Source organism: Octopus bimaculoides, chromosome 11 (genome assembly GCF_046866305.1).
Source record: "Octopus bimaculoides isolate indiv1 chromosome 11, ASM4686630v1, whole genome shotgun sequence".
Classification (NCBI taxonomy): Eukaryota; Metazoa; Mollusca; class Cephalopoda; order Octopoda; family Octopodidae; genus Octopus; species Octopus bimaculoides.
In genome coordinates this window covers 23,605,479-23,620,685 of record NC_142938.1, presented here as the reverse complement: position 1 = coordinate 23,620,685, position 15,207 = coordinate 23,605,479, and the positions used below count along the sequence as shown (strand labels likewise).

Genomic DNA, 15,207 nt, shown 5'->3' with positions numbered 1-15,207 from the left:
CCACGCAGTGGGACTGAACCCGGGACCATGTGGTTGGTAAGCAAGCTACTTACCACACAGCCACTCCTGCACCTAACTTAAAGAATTAATTATTTATCTTACCTTTAAGCCTTAAAGGGTTTACTCGAAATTGACCCCAGTCCTTTTTTTCTTTCTCTAAACCTAATACTATTCTGTCGGTCCCTTTGCTGAACCGCTAAGTAACAAGTACATAGACAAACCAACACCAGCTGTCAATGGCTGGTGCTGCTGCTGCAGCAGCAGCAGCAAAAACAAAGACATAAATATATATATATATATATATAATATATATAAAATACAGTGTATAAACACATAAGAGGAATCCACTCATGGGATTCCTTATGCTAGAAAGAACAGCTAGGTTCTAAAACCACAAAAATTAGGGATAAAATTCCGAAAAGAACGAGATGAAAAATAAAAACTTTTACCATCTATTTTCCTGGACCAATTGGTTTCTGACGTTAGTTTAGCAAATAAAATAATTTGCTAGGTGAAGTCATCTTGAACAGGTACACCTTAGATTAAAATATATAAATTTGGAATTGTGTAAATGTATGAATTTTAAACATACTCACACACACACACACACACACACACACACACAGAAAATCTGCCTTTTATAGATAAGATACACAAATATTGAGGATGTAATTTCTTTGTATGGAATTTTTTAAAAATCTGGATATCAGCTGATGTTATCAAATATATTGAAAGAAAGTTTCACAATATATATGGATAAACAGTCTAATGTGTAAAGTGAATAAAAGAAAATAGAGAAGAAATATAGTGGATACTTGGGTAATTTTATTTGTATCACAATAAAAAAAAGTAATACATAAAAGATTCAGGATGTAAAAGAAGTGAATCAACAAAAGAAATAAACATAAAAGAATCCTACATATGTTTCAATCCAGCCATTAGGTTTTGATCATCAGCATTCAAGCGATGTTAGATGTAAAATAACCCCACGTTATGTCCAGATTTCATCAGGGAGTGATGTTTACTTCCAGGTGGTGAACAACGAAATAATTAAATATTCGAGCGTAAACATTTTATTAACTTTATATACATATGTATATATATATATATATATATGTGTATGCATATGTATATATGTATATATATATATATATATATATATATATATATATATATATATATATATATACGCACACACATACTAATGTATGCTGAATTCTGAACAGACAGAAGAGAAAGAAGTCACAGTGGAGTTCTTTTGTACATCCATGAAGATGTCACATCACTAACCCTGCTGTTATATTCAAATTCGGTCTGTGATATATTCATTGTGCATTTAAAGCAACTTGATATGGTAATATGCACATTATATCACCCACCTGATGCCTCAAGTCACGATGGTAAATTTGAGGAAAGCTTTACAATGATAAAACAAATACTAACAAAACTATATCAAAGCATTGATGTACTTCTGATGAGTAACTTCAACTTCCCCAAAATCAGTTGGCCTGAAGGCAACATAATCTCAGGAATGACAGGCAAAGAGCACAATTAAGCAGAATCTTTACTTGATCTCATGAAAATGCTGTTCATAGAAAAAACCAAACGCTCCCCAGCCAAAAACAATAACATATTAGACCTCTGTTTCACCAACAACATGGATTTTATCCACAATGTAAAGATATCACTGACAATCTTCTCAGACCACAACTGTACTATTTGTGGTGGCTCTCTCTGATATGTCCTCAACCACTCAAACCATCTATGCTGATGATACAAAAGTATTATAGGAAGTCAAGGACCCTGATGACATACTAAAACAGCAAAACAACCTGCATGCAATATACAAATAAGCTGATGAAAAGAAGTTTCAGAATACACAGGACCAGGAGGTAGTGCAATCCAAGAGTAAGACTTGAGAATCCACATGAGTAATGATGCAACATTCCAGGTGCATATTACCAAAATGACAACACAATGCAGGTGAGTAACTGGATGGATTCTGAGATCATTCAGAACCAAGGAAAAAGGATACCATGCTACTCCCATGGAGAACTTTTATTCTCAGTTGTCTGGATTACTGCTCTCAACTGTGGTCACTAAAGAGCATCAAAATGGCAGCAAAGCTTGAGGTAATCCAGGATCATTACACAAAGAAGATTGACTCAGTGAAACAGATGAGCCACTGGGAGAGGTTAAAGGAACTAAAGCTCTACTCCCTTGAGAGAGGGTGTGAAAGATATACAATAATATACATATGGAAGATTCTGGAAGGTCTAACTCCCAACTTTGGAACTGAAAGCTATACCAACTACTGAACTGGACAGTGCTACATATTGCCAAAGATCCCATCTTCTCCATCTCAAATAAGGACTCACAACTGTAACAGCTTGGGTTTCAGTAGTTCACACCTATTCAACATTCTGTCAAATAACTTCAGAGATTTGCAAGGTGTATATGTGGAGGTCTTCAAAGAGCATCTGACAAATTTTTATCTGAGATACCAGAGGAGCCCACATTGCAATAAGATGCACAACAAAGAGCTGCTTCATCCCAACTCACCACTTCACCAAAAACAGTACAGAAAGGAAACCTAAACACACTGAAAGGCTGTGCTCAAGCATGGCCCCAGCCTTTGACTAAAAGCTGTAAAAGATATACACACATACACATACATGTGAATACACATGCATATATAAAGTATGGAGCTCTAAACAAGAGGCTCACTAAAGAAAGTATTTAACTAGATTTCAATCAACCCTAAGTGAGCAGGTCTATGATCAAAGGCATTCCAGCCATGCCCCCTCCATCCCTTTATGAATACATCTAGAACTACATTATCCATTGTGTCATTTACTTATTTATGACAGTAGAGCATGATTTGAAGGAATTATTTTTAGCATATCTATCAACCACTCCTAGGGTCGCTTGTTGGCTCTGTTCTATATGTTATAGCTTGAAATTAGATTTGACAGAATATCATGGTGATGAAGTCCTTTCCAAAAATGTTTGAACTAGATCAATGCTGACAATTTACTCTTTTATTTGTTTCAGTCATTTGACTGCGACCGTGCTGGAGCACCACCTTTAGTCGAACAAATCGACCCGAGGACTTATTCTTTGTAAGCCTAGTACTTGTAAACACACTAACATTGGTGTTCAAGCAATGGTGGGTGGGGGGGACAAACACAGGCACACAAGCATACACATACACACACACACACACACACATATATACGACGGGCTTCTTTCAGTTTCCGTCTACCAAATCCACTCACAAGGCTTTGGTCAGCCCGAGGCTATAGTAGAAGACACTTTGCTCGACAAAAAATATTTTAAGTCCAGGTATAACACAAAGAATATATTTGTGTAACAAATAGTTTTACAATCAAATATGTGAACAACATTGTGCCCTTAAAATATACATTCTGTCATTGGTTTAGTCTACAGCATTACACTAATAACAGATGTTCTCTCCCAAACTAATGAGGGAGCCTCTATACAGTCATTAAATGTACTAAACATAGCAGTATAGTAGTCAAATCTATCTCAACTCATACCCTATCACCTTAAACAGTGGACAGTGTAGTTTCTTCTCATATACAAAAGGATGGGATAGTTACAGCTGCAGTGTCTTTGGTTATTGATCTACTTAATCAAGACTAATCTGAGGTTAAACAACAACAACAACAGATGTTCTGTTCTCTTTGTGTACAAATATCAAGATGTAGGATCTATGTATTAGAGCAATGAGACTATATGTTAAAGAAACATGAAACACAATGAGAATAAAAGACCGGCAAAGACTAGAAAGAAAGGAGACTATCCATATGTATATTTATTGACTAAAGAATTGATACTTAAAGAAAGCAACTCAAAATGAAGCATACAATTGAAATACAGAATAGAAACTATACTAATTGGATGTAGGATTTAGAGATAAGTGTTAATTATAGTAGACGTGTGATGGAGTTATACTAGCATAGCAAAGTGAACAAGGCTAATTTTTAGAGTATGTTTTGAGTGCATGATTTTTCATGGAGCCTCTATGTGTTTGACTGGATGGTGAAGAAGTAGCTTTATTTAAGATTGCCTTGATGGTACATACATCAAGCTTCTCATGAGAGCTCCAAAAATATGGCACAAGCACAAGAACAAAGAGGGAATTTATACACTTATGCCAGTCTTCTCTGCTATTGTTGCTCAATAAGGGTTAGGTTTTGGTGATCACTGCCATCATGATGACTACCAAATCAGATTAGATGTTATACTTTGAATATTTCTCTACCCTAATAGAGGACAAAACCCACTCAAACATATTGATGTTATTGGCAGAGACACATGAAATTGAAGAACCTAGTAAAGTTAATGGAAATGACATGCTAAATATCAGAATCCATACCAGGATGTTTTTCTTTAGCCCTGGGTCATCTTTAACTGAAGTGTTCCAGCCATGATCCTCCCATCCCATTGTATTTTCAGGCAATGTTTTCATAAATTTGTCTAATTTGTGCCTCTTATTTTTAAAAAGATAAGATGTAGTTTGTTAGGAATTTGGCTGCTATTTCTAGCATGCCGAGCACCCATGTAGAAGCTTCTCTCATTGGTTCATGCCAGCATGTTGATACTGACTATGGTAGTTATTTTATTTTCTAGGTGAAAAACCCTTTGTTTGTTATGAATGTGGGAAGACGTTTTCTCAGAGTGGTAGCCGCACAGTTCACATCAAGAGACACCACGGGCTTCTTTCTAAAAAAGTGAAGAAAGAGATTGAACAGTTACCTTCAAAAGAAAATTCTAGAACAAAAGAAAATAGTCCAAATATTTTTGTTTTGAGAAATTCAGAAGAGAATGAAGAAAGCCTTTTGCAATACCAAGGTAAACTATAAAAATCATTTTAAACTAAGACATAGTATATTTTAGAGTTATGCTTTTTCAGCAAACAACTTGATCTGGGATAACATGTTATAACTGAAGCAATTACATGTTGAAAATCTTGATAGCTATTCATACACAGACACGTATTGTCTCTACAGCAAAACATCTATTATACTCTAGCATCTCAACACCTGGCACAAAGCTACCTCCTTCAATACTCCCCCCTCCCATTCAGTTGAGGGGTCTTGTCTTACGCGTTACTTGGTGACCTCACTAGTGCTGGTGCCATGAAGCAAAAGTATTCAACCCACTGTAGAAAAGTTGTTAACAAGGGTGTCAAGCAAAAGCAGACATTGAAGCTCATTGCAGTCTACTGGCTTGTTGGATCCTGTCAAACCATCCAACTAATACCAGTGTGGAACATAGATGTTAAAAGTTGATGATGATGATGACTTTAAATATATAATATATATATATATATATATATATATATATATATAATAAAAAGCAAAAAAGTATATATTTCACAGTTAATTCATAATTTAGTTACTCTAAACAGCTGTTTCATTAGGAATAAACATTATTATAATTAATTAGTTTAAATTAATTTAAAGCAATGTTTATCCCAAATTATCAGGAATATTATAGGCTATACTAATCATAAACTGTTGCTGGTTTGTATATGTGTGTGGTAAGAAGTTTGCTTCACAAGTACACAGTTGCCAGTCCCCTGTATGGTACCTTGAGCAAGTGTCTTCTACTATAGCCCTGGGCAGATCAAACCTTTGTGAATGGATTTAGGAAACCCACTGTGTATGTGTGTGTGTGTATGTATGTATATATATATATATATATATATACATACACACACACACGGTGCGATGGGTAAATTGTCATCATTTTCTGTTTTTATTTTCACACATGCACATTGTTTTTGTTTTTTTTTTATTTTGTCAACTACACAGGAAAGTACAGTCAGTTGGGCACCATCTGTGCGAAAAACAGCACTATGATGCAATCCACTCTGCCAGAAATTTGGAAACAACATGCTGTACTGCTTGGCATTTGCACCGGAAGCTTCAATAGGAACATTTCAGTGTGTTTGGGTGTCAATCTAAGGACAGTGCAGAGGATTTGGAAAGAGCTGGATAAGTCTAATGGTGATTACAAAGCTACGCAGTTTGGAGAACTAACTCTGATCATTCTGATAAGAAAAGAACTCCTGCATTTGTTGGTGAGATCCTGGCCATGATTGACAACAATCCCTCCAAGTCAATCAGGCCCATTGCCAGGGACATGGGAGTGTCTGAGTTTCTTATTAGGTAGGTAGTGCATAAAGACATTCAGTATTCCTCATACAAGATGAGAAAGGGCCAATTTTTATCCCAAGCCATCAAGGACAAGAGGAAAGACTGCGCTACAAAGCTTTTGAACAAACTCAAGCATCCCCTCCAACCGAACATGCTTTGGTTTTTCTCAGATGAGAAAAATTTCTGCTAAGATCAGATGGTGAATACACAGAACAACTGTTGGCTTGCCGTGTCCCCAAAACATGCATCAAGAGTGATAAAAATCAAACATCCAGTCAACATCAAGGTGTTTGGAGTGATCGCTAGTGATGGTGATGTTATGCCTCCATTCATCTTCCCATACGGCCTCAGGCTCAACACAGGAGGATATAGTGCTGCCTTGGATCAAGAGGGTAGTTGCTGGAAGACCCTATGTCTGGCAACAGGACTCTGCACCATGTCACACAAGCAGGAGAACCCAATCAAGGCTGTCAGACAATTTCTGCAACCACATCATCCCTAACATCTGGCCACCTAACTCCCCAGACTGCAACCCCCTTGATTATTATGTGTGGGGCACAGTTGAATGAAAAACAACAAAACTCCTTGTAACACCAAAGATGAACTGAAGGCAAGGATTATGGCAGCATTCACCAACTTAAACAAGGAGACCATCCAGAAGAGTTGCAGGATATTCCAAAGTCATCTAGAGGCTGTAGTTGAAGCCAATGGCAATTTTATTGAATAAATTTACTCTTTAGTATTTCAATATATCTGTTAAAATGAAATGTCAGTGTTATTTTCATTTTTGCATAATTTAGATGACACTTTATTCACCGCACACTATATATCCACATGACCAACCAGATTACCAGATGTTACACATTGCTGGTCACAATGTGCTTTTGCATATACATACATATACATATATATATATATATATATATATATATATATATATATATATATGTGTGTGTGTGTGTGTGTGTGTCGATAGTGGGCGGTGGTGCCACGGCGGCGTCTACTTGCCTTCATATTGTATAGTAGTTGGTAGCCAGCATCACCATCATGTCAATGGTGTCCTGTTTCCAATCTTCTATGGAAACATGTCTGGTCATGGGGAAACATTACCTTGCCTGGAAAGGGGTGATGGTTGGTGATAGGAAAAACATCTGGCCATAAAAAATTCATAGCTTGCATGACAGTGACATTCATTTACAGCTATTACATGAAGTCAAGGCAGGGAAACAGTAACACACACACGCACGCATGACATATATATATATATATATATATATATATAATTCAATACTAGGATAAAGTCTTGTATAAGAATTTATCAAGTAGCTAGCGTGGAAAAACCTAAGGGAAAAATCCATCATTTATTCCCTAAAATATATTTATTTATATAAGGGCATTACTATATATGAATGCCTCATGCTAAGAGGGATGATCTTAGAGTCCCTCTTAGCATGTATAGTAATGCCCTTATATATATATATATATATATATATATATATATATATATATATATATATAAAAATGAGAATGTGTGTCTGTCTGTCTGTCTGTCGGTCTGTCTGTCTGTGAATCCCTAAAACTCGAGAACTATGCAACCAATTTCATTCAAATTTTACACATGCCTTACTTAGGGTTCCAGTTGTATTTTAGTCAAAAAAAATTATTAACTTCTTGCAGAGTTCGAGCACACGGCAACATAATATCTCCTCCACTATTTAAGTATTACGTGTCAAAAGTGAAACGAAAACACTCATGTCAAATACTTTCACTTTAAAAATGAAACTATTCCACTAACTGAAACAATCACATTTCGATACTGTAGTGACAGATACTTTCACACAGAGAGAAAGAGAGAGACAGAAAGAGAGAGAGAGAGAGATGTATATGTATACATATACATGTATATGTACACCATTTCGATACTGTAATGACAGATACTTTCAGAGAGAGAGAGAGAGAGAAAGAGAGAGATGTATATGTATACATATACATGTATATGTACACCATTTCGATACTGTAATGACAGATACTTTCAGAGAGAGAGAGAGAGAAAGAGAGAGATGTATATGTATACATATGGATGTACACGTATATGTATATATATATAGATCTATACATACATGTATATGTATACATATGTGTAGATGTATATGTATATATAGATGTACATGTAATATGTACACATATATACATATATACATGCATACAGATATCTATACATATATACACCCATCACACACACATACACATGCACACAAACACACACATTAGTCATTTGTTTTCGTATCCAAAACTACGTCAAAAGTACTGAATGGATCTTTATGAAATTTGGAAATTATATTCTTTGCATAACGGCCATAACTCCCATGAAAATTCATATATTTTTGATGTTGATGAAATTTTAACCCGATGAGCATTATTTAGAAAATGATGTCACACGTTATCGAGGCTACCATTCTTTCTGGATGTGCAAAAGGGGATGACGTCTTTATTCCAAGAATTCCTCTTACTCCATCAGGAGCAGACATTCCTTTTACATTCAGAAGACTACAATTCCCCCTTCGTGTGACTTTTGCCATGTCCATAAACAAATATCAGGGTCAAACACTGTCTGTAGCTGGTCTTCTCTTGGAAGAGCCCTGCTTCTCACATGGACAACTGTATGTTGGCTGCTCAAGAGTGGGCAGCAACAAAAAACCTATTTGTATATGCTCCACAAGGGAAAACAAGGAACATAGTTTACAATGAGGTGTTATAATCACAACAGCAAGAAAGTATGTACATGATCACCTTCTTTTACGAAACTTCATTCACTTTCATATATTTATATTGATATACATATATATACGTGTGTTTGGGTGCGTGTGTGTATATACATCTCTATATATAAAGATGATGCGTAGTCTAGACGGCGTTTTTAGATTTCATTATTCTCTTTAACCCGGGCAACGCCTGGTATTTCTGCTAGTATATATATATATATATATATATATACAGTGGGTTTTTTTCAGTTTCTGTCTACTAAATCCACACAAAAGACTTTGGTTGGCCCAGATCTATTAGTAGAAGACACTTGCCCGTAGTGCCACACAGTGAGACTGAACCCAAGATATGTGGTTCGGAAGCAAACTTCTTACCACACAGCCACACCTACACCTATAATATTGTTATTGAAAATTCATGTTCCACTATTTTTTTCTTTATACTTTGTGATAAACAAACACAAATATATTCAATGACCTGATCTGTTTTTCCTTGTTTTTTTTTCTTTACTTCAAGACTTCCAAGGCAGTGAATCAGTTGTAATCACACAAGACATGAGTGATCACATTGTCACAGTAACAACACAGCCATCTGAAGACGATGGCAATCAAAGCCATATTGTATTGTCGTCTCATGATATACTTTCTACAGGTAAGTACATTAGAACTATCTTTAATACACTCCTTCTCTATAATTAAGGTCATGATTTTTTTTAGCAAATAATTATACTTTTGTTAAGATAGTAGGTGCAGGCATGGTTGTGTAGTTAAGAGGCTTGCTTCCAAACCATGTAAAACTTGGGTTCAGTCCCATTGTGCAGCAACTTGAGCAACTGTCTTCTATTATAGCCCCTGGCTGACCAGAGCCTTATAAGTGGATTTGATAGACAGAAACAGAAAAAAGCCTGTCATATATATATATGTGTGTGTGTGTACCCTTATCTTGATATTTGATAGTTGTGAATGAGAATCATTGTCACTCAAACAATGTTGCTCATTTCCCGTCGTCCTTGAACACATATCTGACCATGAGAAAATATTACCTTGCTTGCAAACAGATAAGGGCTGGCAATAGGAAGGGCATATGGCTGTAGAAAATCTGCCTCCCTCAACAAATTCTGCCTGACCCATGCAAGAATGGAAAAGCAGACGTTACATGATGATAAGGAGGTGGTTGAAGTCTTGGCTCTGAAAATATATTTCTTGCTGATGATGGTGGATACATACGGCACAGGGAGACAAAGATACAAAGAGACAGAATAATTTTTACATTCATTTTTAATAGTGGCACAGGTTAGACAGGTTGTCAGGGTCTTATTAGGCCCTTATTCAGTGTCACTACCTTTCTGGATGGATTAGAGTCTACACCTCTCTTGTATGTAACATTTTGGACGTTTCTATTACTGGATGTCCTTTTTTTTTTATCGCTAACAACTATACAAAGTGAACCAATATATTTTATCATGGTATTGGTTTTGCCCCCAGCAAAACTAAAGAATCTTCTCTACCCAACATTATTTCTGTTTATTCATTCACCAGTACAAGAGAAGTCCTCATCCCTGACAAGACTTAAGGAAAGTAGCTTTCTGTGCTGTCTCCATTCAGAGAGAGAGAGAAGGGGGCTAGAGAAGAGAGGGTTTATGATAGAAGATAGTCAGGAAACAGGAAAACAGTGTAATAGAAGGGAACCAAAATAAAAGCAAGAAGAGGAGAATCATGGACCAAGCGAGATTGGTAGGAGAGTGGCAGGATGAAAGGGACAAAGAGAAATAGGGTGATGAGAGGAGGAGTAGTGGAAAAAGAGAATGATAAATAGGAGGGTAAGGAAGAGAGGAACACCAGTAGAAAGTTATTGGCAGGAAGACTTAATGTGAACATAACTGGCAAGACAGTCTCAATTGTAGGGACTAAACATCCCAACTTCCACCACCATTATCATGCTTTTTTTTTACATATCCATTTTTTCTTTAGGTTTGACCAAGTCTTCTCCGACAGAACACTCAACCATTTGTCACAATCCTCTTTTATCCCTTTTGTAAGTTTCAGCCTCATGAAACTCAGCACTTCTTGAAGTCAATCAACAAACTGTGTGCATTTGTGCCTCCTTGTCCTGACATTGCGTAATAGTTGAAAAACGAGTGTCACCATCATACAAGGAGTGTCATTTGTTTCCTTAACTTCTGTGAAAACTTGTCCTGCCATAGGGAAATATTACCTTGCTAAGAAACAAGTGAAAGTTAACAGCAGAAAGGCATTTAACTGCAGAAAATCTGCCTAAACAAATTCCATCTGACCCTCGCAAGCACAGGAAAGTAAATATTAAAAAGGTGGTAGTGATCCCTCTACATCTTTTTAGGCTATATCAAAAAAATGTGAACTAGATTTCTCTTTTGAAAGGATATGTTTCTTATTTTTGCCATTAAAAAGTAGAGAGAAGGCACTAACTGCCTTCTGATCCTATCTAAAAATATATTCCACCTTTGTATTTTAATTTTCAAAATGATCGAGAACTATGAGGGATTTAGTGAAATAAAACAAAAACAACTTTTGACTTAATAATAAAAAAAAATGTATACCAACTGAAGTATAAAATTACCGTTCATGTAATAAAGAGATTTGAGTCCAAGATTTGAAATTAAACATCGAACCCTTTAATAGAGGCAGTTCCAGGTGGGTTGGTGTTGAAAGGGTTAAGCAGAACTTGTGAAAATGTTCATACCTCATTACTTAAAAGCAGGCTCTATCTTTTACTTTATTACAACACTGGTTTCAGTCATTGGACTGTAGCCATTTTGGGACACCGTCTGCAAGTCTATACCTGGGGTGTGGGAAATATGACCTTTAAGTGCAGCCTTCTGGAAGAAAGCAAGATTTTTTCCATTAAGAAAAACACATTTTTGTTGATTGCATCACTATCAATTTTACATCCACTTTCCATACTTGACAGATTGGGTGATTGTTACTATTGCAAGCTGCTGCTTCCATAGATTGTCATCTGACTTAGTTGGTGATAGAAAGGGTTACATACCTTTTCTATCATCAACCATTTTACTTAGTGTACTGGATGTGTTTTTTGTAGCACCAACACTTGAGAGGTTAAATAAATGGCCTCAGAACCTTGTGTATTCTCTGCCCACTTATCAACTACTTTACAGTGAGTAGTGGGCACATTTCATAGTACCAGTACTAGACGTTCCCTCAAAGTGGTGCTTATTCATTACTTTGAAGAAACGCAAGTTCTTGGTTTTCTGTTGTGGCACAAATATAGGACAACATAAAGAGTACTCAGTGCTACATGTAGTTCAGAGGGAAGGGGAGGAGGGTAGAAGTCAGTGAAGGGAGCAAGTAAGTGCTAAGAGTACTCAATTAATTGAGGCTTGTATATTTGCTTAGGCAACCAAGGAGAGGATTATAAAAGAGAGCGAATACATCATCTGAACCAGAGATTAGGTGAAAGATATACATAATATATATATATATATATATATATATATATATATATATATATATATATATATTTAATATGTAAATATAATGTGTCATTAAAAGATCAGTTTACATCTTTATTTTTTTTTTTTTTATAAAATTTTCCATAGACTTAATTTGATGCAGCCTTCAGATATAAAAACCTTCCCTGCATCTGGTTTAGTTTCTTATATAAATGAATATATATTTGTCTTTTTTTTTCTTCTTCTTCTTACCAGAAGTATTAACTGAAAACAGTCTGACAAATGTTCCACTGTCTCCTTCATCTAATGATGCCAGTGTGATGGTAGTGTCACAACCACAGGAGATAGTCTCTCTTGGAAGCGGTTTCCATAATTCTCACAGCAGTAGTCAAGTGACAGACGATATGGTTTACAATAATGAACTTCTTCAGAGTGATCTTGATCAGAAAGATCTATCTGAAACTATCAACCAACAAGTGCTTAACATGTCACCTCAGCAACAGCAACTCCATAATCAAACAGCTACTAGTGTCTTACATTCAGAAAGTCCACAGTCCCATAAATCCACAGTGCTTGATCCAATGTTGGCTTCCAATGAAGATGAAGAAGACTGTACATCAACAGAAATTGAAAATCACTCACAACCTTTATAAAGTTTATATATATATATATGTATATATATATATATATATATATATATATATATATATATATATATATATATATATATATACACATACACACACACACGCACACATTATATATATATAAATTACAGTAATATCAGCACCAAGCAGTGTTTAGACATAAGCAAACTTTAAATTAGTTAAAATATGTTTGTGACATATTTCAACTGCTAAAGGCAAATTGACTGCAGTTACTGTGGAGAAAAAAATCTCTCTTTTGGTAAACAGGTGTAAAAACATGATATCTGTCCAGTGCTACCACCTAATCCGACAGATGACAGCACTGGACAGATATCATGTTTTTACACCTGTTTACCATAAGAGAGAATTTTTTCTACACAGTAACTGCAGTAAATTTGCCTTTAGCAGTTGAAATATGTCACGTATATATTTTAACTAGCCTAAAGTTCACACACACACACACACACACACACACACACACATATATATATATACTTATATGAAACCAGTGCAGTCATATGTGGTTTCTTTTAATGTGATGAGAAAATAAGGTAACAAAATGATAGGATAACAATGTAATAATATAACAGACAATTGATGGTTTAGATTTTAAGGCTATTTCTTTGTTCTGTTACATTATTATATCATTGCTCCAAACCACATATAACTGCACTGTGTAAACATTGCTTGAAACGTACCAATACATTATGTATATATATGAGTGTGTGTTTATGTATGTATAAAGAATTGAAGATTAACAAATAGATTCTGTGAATATATGAAAATATGTAAAAATGAAATAAATATTTCTTGAAGTAAATTTTTTTTTCTGTCTATATTTATCATATACATGAACTAGTAGACATATGAATGTGTATATACTCGTTCTGACTTTCTATCTGTCCTTCTCTTGTCTCCAGTCCTACAGGACATTTTCATTTTCCTTTGTGTTACCCCATATCTGTCTGTCTTGCAGCTGCACATTTTTTTTTTTTGTTGCGTTTGTTTTCATCATTGTCCTGTATGTTCGTTAGCTATTCCCAGTGGCTTTTCACCACTGGCACCACCACAAGTGAACAATATCAACATTAAAGGTACAAAATTGTAATGATTTTTTGGACGTTGACTGATGTACAAATTTTCTGTTTGTTATCATCATCATCATCATCGTCGTTTAACGTCCGCGTTCCATGCTAGCATGGGTTGGAAGATTTGAGTGAGGACTGGTGGACCAGGAGGCAACACCAGGCTCCAATCTGATTTGGCAGAGTTTCTATAGCTGGATGCCCTTCCTAACGTCAACCACTCCGAAAGTGTAGTGGGTGCTTTTACGTGCCACTGGCACAAGGGCCAGTCAGGTGGGTACTGGCAACGGCCACGCTCGAAATGGTGTGTTTTACATGCCACCTGCACAGGAGCCAGTCCATCGGCACTGGCAATGATCTCGCTCGGATGTCTTACTGGCAAAGGCCACGCTCGAAATGGTGTATTACGTGTCACCTGCACAGGAGCCAGTCCATCGGCACTGGCAACGATCTTGCTCGAATGTCTTTTCACGTGCCAGGAAGGCAACATTGGTAATAATCATGCTTTTGTAAAATTTTCCGTTTGTTGTATTTTTGTTAAATTTTTTAAATATATATATATATATACGTGTGTGTGTGTGTGTGTATGTATATTTACACATAGTACCATTGTTTTTGCTTAAACAATGTCATGTGAAGACACTGAATATAAACATTCAAACACACACACACACACACATAACAGGCTTCTGCACAGTTACTATCAACCAACTTCATTCACAAGGCATTAGTCAACCTATGGCTAAAATAGAAGCCACACTTGCCTAAGATGCCAGGCAGTGGGTTGTAACTTGAAACCAAACTCAATATCGACATAACCATATCTCCTCCTGAGTGTTCAGTAAAATGAAAAAATATAAATATATATTTAAAACCTAAATAACAACTGTACAGTAAATAAAACAAGAAAATTATGAGGATCTTTGTTAACTAAAAAGTTGAAAAATTCATATAAAATAAGTTGGTGTATCTGAGATATCAGAACCACCTCTTCTCATGAAACATAGATTTATTTTAAGAATTAAACTTAATTTTAAGTAGTATATTTTTTTCAGATAAAATTAAACATATCTTAC

General features: G+C 35.7%; 1 protein-coding gene across 2 annotated transcripts in view; it reads left to right on the top strand.

Annotated features, from left to right (window-relative positions):
- LOC106880015 (uncharacterized) overlaps positions 1 to 13,094 on the top strand; it is a 36,262-nt gene extending 23,168 nt beyond the window's left edge. The window contains exons 8-10 of one of the 2 annotated variants that reach the window (XM_014929808.3): positions 4,657 to 4,878; positions 9,468 to 9,602; positions 12,655 to 13,091. In XM_014929808.3, the coding sequence (XP_014785294.1) occupies positions 4,657 to 4,878; positions 9,468 to 9,602; positions 12,655 to 13,052 (755 nt within the window). In that variant the 3' untranslated portion in view covers positions 13,053 to 13,091. Of the gene's footprint in view, positions 1 to 4,656; positions 4,879 to 9,467; positions 9,603 to 12,654 lie in introns of both variants that reach the window. The other variant, XM_089359664.1, reaches the window with a different exon arrangement.
- The last annotated feature ends 2,113 nt before the right edge of the window (positions 13,095 to 15,207 follow it).